The sequence below is a fragment of the Platichthys flesus genome, chromosome 9 (genome assembly GCF_949316205.1).
Source record: "Platichthys flesus chromosome 9, fPlaFle2.1, whole genome shotgun sequence".
Lineage (NCBI taxonomy): Eukaryota > Metazoa > Chordata > Actinopteri > Pleuronectiformes > Pleuronectidae > Platichthys > Platichthys flesus.
Genome location: NC_084953.1, coordinates 18,595,120 through 18,604,707, shown reverse-complemented (window position 1 = coordinate 18,604,707; position 9,588 = coordinate 18,595,120). Strand labels below are relative to the sequence as shown.

Genomic DNA, 9,588 nt, shown 5'->3' with positions numbered 1-9,588 from the left:
TTTGTGGTGTAAAAAAAGGGCAGAGTGTTTATTGGTTCTCAGTAGTCACACCAGGAAGCACATCGCTCTGCAGTGAGGTCACAGCGCTCGCCACAGTCATGACACGGGCAGACAGACACATAGAGCCAGGTAAAGGTCATTTATACATCACCTTCGATGGGTTGAAGGAAGTTATTTGTCAACGTCCTGGGTAAACGGTGAACAGATGCCTGGCCAGTGCACGGGAGGCACAGATTCACATTGGTTCCATTTCTCCACCAAAGAATAAACACATCACGTAACCACAGTCAATAATATCCCTCTGGTCGAACCTTTCATCTCAGATTTTAAACACTTTCCATGACCGTTAAAAAGAACAAACTCAGAAGATAAGGTTCACTCAAAACAGTTAATACAGGGCAGATTGTGCATTTGTAGACAGAATGGTCAAAAGAAAAGAAAGAACATGGGCAAACAGAATTTTCAAGGATGACATCAAGTTTCTTCTATACAACCAAAGATTATCTTACATGAGTGGATTACATTTGAATTTTCCACACTTATCCCAAAATAGATGATTGCGATGTTACTCTGTTGGTAGTGATTGGCCTTGAAATCCAAAGATTGGGTCAACCTTAAACCACATAACAAACATAAAACGTGTTTCAATTGTTCTGACCATGCATTTTACAGAAATTATTACATAAAAAAAGAAATTCATGTAAACTCAGGTTACAGTGAGGAAAAGCTCATAAAAAGCGCTCTACATGATCTGAGAATTTCTCAAAGGGACAATTGTTGAACCCAAATTAATTCAAATAAACCATCTTAGATGCTTAAGCACCTCTCGTCTGTTTAGATATAAAACTCAGAAATCAACCTCAAATATCTTGTCCTTTCTTTTTCTTTCATCGTTCCGAGTTAACATCAGATAAAGCAAACGTTAAGAAACGGAAATATCCATCCGCCATCATGGGTTTGTTTTTGATCTCAGCCACTTCCGGCCAGTCATTGTTTCTGAGACAGCATCAATTCTTGCTGAACTGCAACAGCTTGGCATTTTTTTTCCAAATCCCAGCAGGGTAAGCTCGTCTGAATGTCAGTCAAGACCAGCATCGGCAGATAAAGTTTCTCAACCGGCATCAAAAAGCTCTGTCGCAAGCATTTCACTTAATTAATTCACAGCCCTCTCACAGTCCCTCTGCCCACTAGTGGTATAACAACCCCAGAAACCGTCAGCCTCCATAGTGCTTCAGTGCTGGGATTGTGTCGTTTCACACGCTCTCTGCTCCGCTCTCCTGCCACACACGAGCAGTTTCCATTTCCCATCAGCTCCTGAGTCGTCCTCTCTTCAAACATCCCATACGACGGGAGTTGTGGCGCGAGCTGGCAGAAAGTCAGTCGCAAAGATGATTAGGTAGCTGATTACCCCCACTGCTCAGCAGTGACAGCAGCCTGAAGGGGATTTGCCTATCTGGCTCCAATTACAATGTTTTTCTTTAAAAAAATAGAGAAGTATGCACAGGCACACAAATCCACACACATATTTATAATAACTGCTGCGTTACATAAGCCTGAATCTGGCTTCCTCATTCATTCCTCCACAGGTTCATCAACTGCCGTCTTTTTAGCCCATATACAAAGGGCTGAATGTCTTCTGACTGGGACCCAATAGTCAGTCTCACTTTGTAATGTTTGTCTCATGACTGTATGTTGTGTTGCTAAATCAGATTTGACACATTTAAGTAGATTCTGTGCTGTGAACCCAAATATGTTCTGCCTGTACCTCTGAGCTTAATCTAACCTATTGACGGGTCGTTTGTTTCTACGCAATATAATATTTATTTTTTTTCTCTAAATTTGATACAGTACATGTGGAGCAGTGTGGAGACTGATGTTGGGCTATGGATTATGTAAACATACAATGTAAACAGCGGTTTCAGGAAGGAGATTAGAATCTGTTGGGCATCACTGGGCGATAAGCACTTCATCATTTGTCACCACCACTATTCTGATCATGTTTGCTCAAAAACAAACAGTAACAGTCTCTCTGTGGTACAGAAAAACATCTGGTGGAAACTCAATCCAAGATTTTTCCCACCGTCGGCACCATCTCCTGATTCCACCGCAGCTCTACGCTTCCTAAAGTTTCGTCAACGTGAAATAAAACAGTGATCATCACTTGGCACTAATTAAAACCAAGGTGCTTATGCTATTTCCAAATCAGAGGGTTGGGGCATTAACTAAGCTGGGTCCTGGTTTATAGAATAAAGATGTAGAAAAAAAAAAAATCAAATAAAATTCATGTGTACATAAAATATTCAAAATAACTGCTCCAAAAAGGGAGAAAAACATAAAACCAAAAAAATGTAACATTCATATGTAACAGACAAAAGAAAAAAATCTACATAAATGTGCAATCATTCTACCACAAAGTAATACTGTGAACTGCAACATCCCTCCCCAAAAAATAAAACAGGAAAAGAAACTAACAACACGGAACAATATCGACAAACAAGGTTTAAAATCGACTTGTATGGCTCCAGGTAGCTTTAAATGTCTGCTCCAGACCAGCAACAAGAAGAAGAGGACATAAAACCAGGTTCTTGCTGCTTTCTCTTGGACTCTTTCACAGTTTCAAGTCTTTAGTGTATCGTGTGTGTGAGTCTGGTGAAACCAAGCATCACCTTGTTGAGCTGATGGCGGCAACGACAGAGAGCAGACTGCGCTGGAGAAAGAAGAATCGCGGGTTTTCTAAAAGCAGGAACTCTCGTCTACTCGGGCGTGAACACGTCTTAGCTTAGATCTGGGATTATCGTACTGGTGTGGAACTCAAGACAAGATTCCAGTAATTTAAGCGAACATTTTCCCTCCCCTCCGCACCCAATGCAGTTATATAGACACACACACACATTTGCACAGATAGCTAAGCATGTATATGACAAAAGATGAGGGGCGACATACTGTTTTTACATTCAGGAATTGTGTAAATCGTTTCTGCTGAAATTGATTGCAAATCTGAGCCCTATGCAATCAAACAGCCCTGTGTATTTGTGTAAATAATCCTGTGGCAACTCCAGTGAATCAAGACGCAGCTGAAAGTCAAATAAAAGTGTATTTCCAATCCCTCCAAAGTCCAATGAATAAGTCCGACATGAGTGTGCACGTTATGATTTTGTGTCTAGCTGAATAAAAAAGGCGAGAATCTTGCTTTAGAGCATGACAGGGCACATGAATAAAAAAAAAAGAACACCCCTTACGAAAACCAAAGGAGAGGATTATTTCTGTCCATCCGAGGACAGTCCCTCTGTGAGAAAGGAGAAGTTGAATGGCTCCACTGAAGTGCTGAACACTCGCAGTAAAAACAAAACAGCAAATGGGAGACGAGAGCAGTGGTCTAGGTCCTTGTTCAGTAGTCAGGATGTCCACATCAGTCCATTCCATTCCCACCCACCCAACCACACACACACACTCAGATTAACTCTTACACACACAACCACACGCATTTACACAAGGAGTACTCTAGTTAAGGCAGTGGTGGCAGGTGAGGCTGCAGTGAGGCCAGGGCGAGAATCGGAGAATCGGCGGGCAGGGCTCATGGCAGTGAAAGCTCCCACTACCGAGTCAATACTCTTCCTCATCCTCCTCCTCCTCTGTTTCCTCATCCTTGTCTCCTTCACACTTCCCAGGATCCGTCACTCAAACGACATCAGATTGGTTGGCACCTGGGAAAAGAGAGAGAATTGTAAAATACAGCTTAAAGCTAAGGAGTGCTTGTGTGTGTGTGTGTGCTCGATGTGGCCACATACCTGTTGTCTATTGCTCTGACAGGCAGCACTCAGATGTTTGAACCAGAGCAAAGCGTTCGTTCTGTTCCCTGCTTGGTACTTGTAGGTGTTACCTAGGTAATAGAGACAAATATTGTGAGTGGCCAAGTCTTGTTTCCACAAAACTCTGGAAACATGGCTGAAGCCTCACTTGACTTTGGCCCGCCCGGTCAAATATAAACAAAGTCACAGTTCAGAACAATGTCAGATTGTGTGTGCTTATGTGTGTGTGTCTGTGAGTGTGTTGGTTGGTTGGGTGGGATGTCACCACTCAAACCAATCTCCATTTTCCCACTATATTTTTTCATCTTTTTTCAGAGGAATGACTTCTTGCTTGTATTGGTCATTTCCGTTTCTTTTTCCTTTTGTGTGTGTGTGTTTTTCTCACCATGCTCGGAGTCTGTCAGCAAGAAGACATCAGGATGCTCAGGATCGTCAGCCATCATGGCCATTAGGCCCACCACACACCCGCTCTTACTGGACGTTGACTTGAACTGGTAAGAAGACAAGAGGAAACAGATGAACCTTTTTTTCTCTCATAACAAACCTGTTGTGTCTAAACAGTAACATGGGCCGTGTGTGTGTGTGTGTGTGTTTGCATGTGTGTGTATCCTCAGGGTTTAGGATGTGTACTCCACAAGGTTCTCATTAGCCTGAGTGACACACAGGACTGCAGTGATGTCATTGGTCTCATTATTCAATGAGTGCTACCATCTGTCTCTCCCCCCACTTCACTAAACTCAGTTGAGTCCCCTCCACAGCCCCACTTAAACCCCATCTAACACCCACACACAAAGCTCACATTTCTTCGCTCCACTCTCCTCTGAGCTCCTGTAGATTTTGTGAATGTTTCTTTAAAGCTCATGCACACAAACCCCTGTCCAGCCTGATACGTTGATTTTCTTTAAGTCAATGAAATAATCATGTGCAAATAATGAAGAAGATTCACCACGTGTTCTCCCCAGTTCATTCTATACTAAAACCTTTTGAGAATGAGTAAATAATGGCTGTCAGGTGTTGTTTCCTTATGAAACTGAGTGTGTTTCTAGCCAATTTGGTACATTTACTCTCACTTCTATCAACAGCTGCACATTTTAAGATGTCTCACTGCAGTTATGAGCTTTCAGTCCTCACCTACGTGAATAAACAAACACTGTAAAACCTCCACAATTTCTACCATCTGCTGGGAAAGATGCATGGCATTGAATGTGTCCTCAGGTAGAGTCGCACCAGCGTATTTGACTTACATGTTTTCTCTCAGTGGCCTTCAGGGACTTGGCTGGGTAATAGTAGAGCTGGGTTTCACAAAGAGCAACCCAGTATTTGGTCCAAGATGCCACCTGGCGGTACAAAGGGGAAATTGTCTTTATTAGTGGGGGAAAAAAGTATTAAATGAACCTGCTAAATAAACCTCCTGGTGTGGATAGATTTGATTTGACTACATATCCAGACTGAGAAACAAGTTTTAGACCTTGTTGCATCATCAAAGAAGCTTGTTAATCACCTGCAGCACTTGTGACAGTTTTGAGTTATTTTAGCTGCATTTCAGATAATCGGATAATCTCAGCACAAACATAAAAATGACTTGAGCAGAAAAAAGAAAGCAAAAGCAGTGGAAAGAAACGCAAGCACAGCCAGAGAGGAAGAGCATTACAATGAATATGAGGAACAGACAGAAACAAAGATGTTCTGCCGGTTTAAGAGTCCCTGAGGTCCCATCTGTGCTCTCCAGGCAGCATTTATTGCCCATCTGCTCCTGTATGGTACATGCAGGTGTGGGTGTATGAACATCGTCTGGACACATGCACATGTATAGTTGTATATGTCTACGCAAGTGTGTGTGTGGGTTTTCTCACTGTTGGTTTCTTGCCCTCCTTGAGCACAGTCTTTCGTCTCAACACCCCCTGCACTGTGACTGCTCCGGGATACAAGTGAACTGCCAGCTCCTCCGATTCCGCAGAGCTGCAACAGAAAATATTACATATTATATACTCAAACAAAAACACGAGAAAAGATGCATGGTCTCATGCATGAACATGTAGATCAAATCAGAGATGAACTATAAGTATAGACAGGCACAATCTGCAAAAGACACCTTAAACTCTGCTTAATGAAAAAGTAACACTTATTTCTCATTTTGCTTAAAGGTTCAGTGTGTAAGATTTAGTGACTTCTAGTGGTAGAGTTGCATGTGGCATCAGAACACCCCTAAACCTCACCCTCCCTTTCCAAACATGAAAGAGAACCCTTGGTTGCCTTCAGATGTCATAAAAACTTGAAAAGGTGTTTGTCCAGTCTGGGCTATCGTAAAAACATGGCAGACTCCGTAGAGAGGTCCCACCCCCGCTGTTAAATATAAAAGGCCCATTATAGGGAAAAGAAAACAACAATTTGAAATACCAATTTGTACTGCCAAGAGATCCCTTTAACTTAAATCTTACACACTGGACATTTAAGTGGAATTTCCCAAATTAAATCTGAACCCTGGTGTCTACAGCGAGGATCAGGCAAGGTGGTGTGCAGATTGTGTCTGTCTGGAGGATCAGAGCAGGAAGCCCAGTGCAGGAGCCTAGTGAAGCCTGGTGGAAACAGAGAGAAACAGAGAGACCATCCCGAAACCGCAAGGGACGCCAATTATGCAGCGTCCATGAGAACTGGCTCTAATAAACCTGAAGAGTCTGTTTGTCTCTACCTTAGGAATGAGGATGTAGCAGTTTGTTTCAAATAACACATGGAGCTCAGTGTGACTGTGGAAACTTTTTTTAGCTCCAAGCTGAGGAAAATCTTGGAAACCTTTCACAAGAAGAAGCCCAGGTTGATTTTAAGCTCAATTTGTGTATGAGAGTGTGTTATTGTGTGCGTAAGGCAGACATGCAGGATATTCGAGAAAGCAAAAGGATTGAAGACTGATGATCCGCAGCAAAAGATGAAGAATCAGAACCTCAAACCCTTGTTTGATTGTGATATCACCAACAATCACACGCACACATACACCCATCACAAGTTGAGCCCAGCACTACACACACACGCTAAGCACCAGCACACAGCGGCCTCTTGCAGAGGCTGAGGGGCGTGAGGTGAGGATAAGAGCGGGTTTGATCAGGTCAGGTTGGTTCCGGTCGGGATGTGTGTACCTGCTGGGCCTCAGGACTCCTCTGTAGGGGATGCGGGCCACTCGGGTCACTGGGCCCAGAGAGTGATAGAACCGATTCCTGTTCAGAATATGGGATAAAATAGGATAGGATGGGGGCACGGTACACTGTTAAGGCTTTTTGGGTGTTTTTCCCCGTTGTTATAATTTTCCTCTTTCGAAATACAGTGTTAGGGCTGGATGAGGAGTATTCGTTTGGTTTGAGGGAATAGTGATGGATGTATGTTTATAAAGTTTTTATTTCTGAACTAGAGAATGTGGCTTATTGTCACACTTGGACTAAAGGTTAGGGAGATTTAACAAATGGTATATTTTAGTCTGCCAGAAAAGCAGAAGCATCCAAAAGCAGCGGTGGAGTGATGATGCATGGCGACCTGGACTGCAAGCCTAAAAGCAAGGCAGTGCATGCTGTGTAACAGGATTTAAATGGCACATCATTTTTGCGAGCGGTATTTTGAGGCCAGAGCTTTGGAAATAGAACAATCACATCAGGGATGGGGTTATTTTATGAAGTTGCACGTTGATGTGATGGAAAAAAGGACGGACAACAAAGAAAAAACCTTACCTCTCAAAAGCTGGCCAAGACACCTCTTCACTGAGCTCCGAGCCCTCGCTGCTCCCTGTTCACAGATCACAATCAGTACAACGATTGAAGAACAACATGTAAGTCATGTTTATAAGTGTATGTAATGATTCAGTCTCACCAAGTGAAATACCGCTGGATAAAGTTGAGCTCTCTACTTGTCCTCTGGTGGGACTGTGGCTCTCCATCACACTGTCGTCCAACAGATGGCGAGAACCAGCATTTGGGAACGTAGCACTTTTAAACTCTACAGTATTCATTTTATGAATAAAACTGTGGAGACACAGCAGACAGCAGGGACAGAGAGATAAAGAGGAGTGTTATATATTTAGCCAAGGGCATACGTGTGCAATTTGTAGGACATCATCATTCTTATCATTATCTATCAAGAAGTGATTCTGACTTGTAGCCCAGGCTGTGGCACTTCCTGTGTCCATAGGGCAGGAGGTTCCTGGGAGAGGGCGGAGTGGCCGGGACTTTGGGTCCTTCACTTGCTACTATACATTTACGGCCGCAGAGAGGAGACGCTGAAGCATCCTGGCCTGTGGTGAGGATTTGGTGGGAAGGGACATTTTACAGCCCAGACAGCACTCAGTGATAAGGTGATAATAGACAGATTTATTCTATATCTCTCACCCAATACAGATCTGCACATAAACTTACCGACAAGATCCTCTTTTGAGGCGTTTGCTCGAGGTGTGCTGGTGCCTGGCTCAATCTTCTGAGACAACCTAGATAAAGAATATTCATCAGCTTGAATTCATCATCTGAAAAATGTGATGGAATTTTTCGTGGGCAACAGAGGTGGATAAGTAATAACGGGCAACATAGAAAAGTTATTTTGATCTTCCAGAAATTGTGAGATCAACTTTAGTAGTTTTTTGCCCGCTTACTTGTAATTGTCATCCTCCACAAACTTCTGCAGCTCCTCGATATACCTGACTGAGTTGAGATACTTCTGTACATGAGGCAACAAGGGTATATCTGAAGGAGAGAAAATAATGATCAACATTAGAATACACCTATATGTGATCCTGTGTTATTAAATCCTCCTACATATCTCTAGGATAAAGAATAACCAATAACATGAAATGTTATTATAGAAATTTTACTCCAACCAGGGAAGATGGTTTGTACATCATTTAGAAACTACTTGATCAACAATAAGCAATATGATGGAGGGTCTATATTCTGTAGCTCTGTGAATAATAACAAAAAAGTTAGGAAGTGATGACGAATTAAGAATTATTTTACAAATTAGAAACATCAAATATACTAAAATGCATTTCGCTGATTCTTTATACATATGGAGGTAAAAAACGCTGAGTTCATCTGAGTGCATTGTATTTATGTTTGTTCATGACATTTTGATGATTAGCACAGACTCCATTGTGTCGCCATGGCAACAAAAAATTATGTAACAAGGTGACAATGCAGTTTTCTTCCACACAATTGAGTGTGTGACTATATATAATCTCACCATAGGTACAGGATCTCTGCAGGTCTGATATGATTCTGAGAATGTTATTCATCAAGTTGGATCTCTGTTCATTCTCCAGTATGCTGCCTGTGGAGGGGTAGGCGGAGTCTATGTAGGTCAGATCGGACAGGTACATCCCTGAAAGAAAAGCAACAGACAGAGGATGTAAATAAACAACCATCTTTCCTCGACTCCTGCAGAGAGTTGAGGACCTCACTGTAAGCTAAGTAAGGACGGTGTCCATATATCAGAATTGTTATTTTAACCTCATCGCTGATGACATGATGCTTTTCCTTCTCGAACACAGAGCTCAGCTCATTAAAATACAAACACGTTGACATAGACAAGGCAGGACATGGTAATAGGCCAGATATCCTTGGATGCATGATTCAAGTATTGTGCAGCTGTGGGATTCTTGGTGTGAAGATCAGCTGGTGACTGCAGACTGCATGTTTCTAACAGATAATTTCCTCCTGATCTGTTCCAAATTGATCTGAATGAGGTATTTGGATGGATGACTGATTCTCTCTTCAGCCAAAGCCCCCCACCCATGCCTCCTTTCGGAAGA

The 9,588-nt window shown here is 42.4% G+C and overlaps 1 protein-coding gene across 3 annotated transcripts in view; it reads right to left on the bottom strand.

Moving 5' to 3' along the window:
• The window catches only part of ralgps2 (Ral GEF with PH domain and SH3 binding motif 2), a 63,929-nt gene continuing 54,341 nt past the window's right edge, over positions 1–9,588 (bottom strand). For 2 of the 3 annotated variants that reach the window (XM_062395041.1, XM_062395042.1), the window contains exons 10-21: positions 9,021–9,158; positions 8,434–8,524; positions 8,204–8,271; positions 7,944–8,082; positions 7,662–7,813; positions 7,523–7,577; positions 6,941–7,018; positions 5,663–5,768; positions 5,054–5,146; positions 4,195–4,300; positions 3,789–3,880; positions 1–3,704 (exon numbers count right to left, since the gene is read on the bottom strand). In XM_062395041.1, the coding sequence (XP_062251025.1) occupies positions 3,675–3,704; positions 3,789–3,880; positions 4,195–4,300; positions 5,054–5,146; positions 5,663–5,768; positions 6,941–7,018; positions 7,523–7,577; positions 7,662–7,813; positions 7,944–8,082; positions 8,204–8,271; positions 8,434–8,524; positions 9,021–9,158 (1,148 nt within the window). In that variant the 3' untranslated portion in view covers positions 1–3,674. The remainder of the gene's footprint in view (positions 3,705–3,788; positions 3,881–4,194; positions 4,301–5,053; positions 5,147–5,662; positions 5,769–6,940; positions 7,019–7,522; positions 7,578–7,661; positions 7,814–7,943; positions 8,083–8,203; positions 8,272–8,433; positions 8,525–9,020; positions 9,159–9,588) is intronic. The other variant, XM_062395043.1, reaches the window with a different exon arrangement.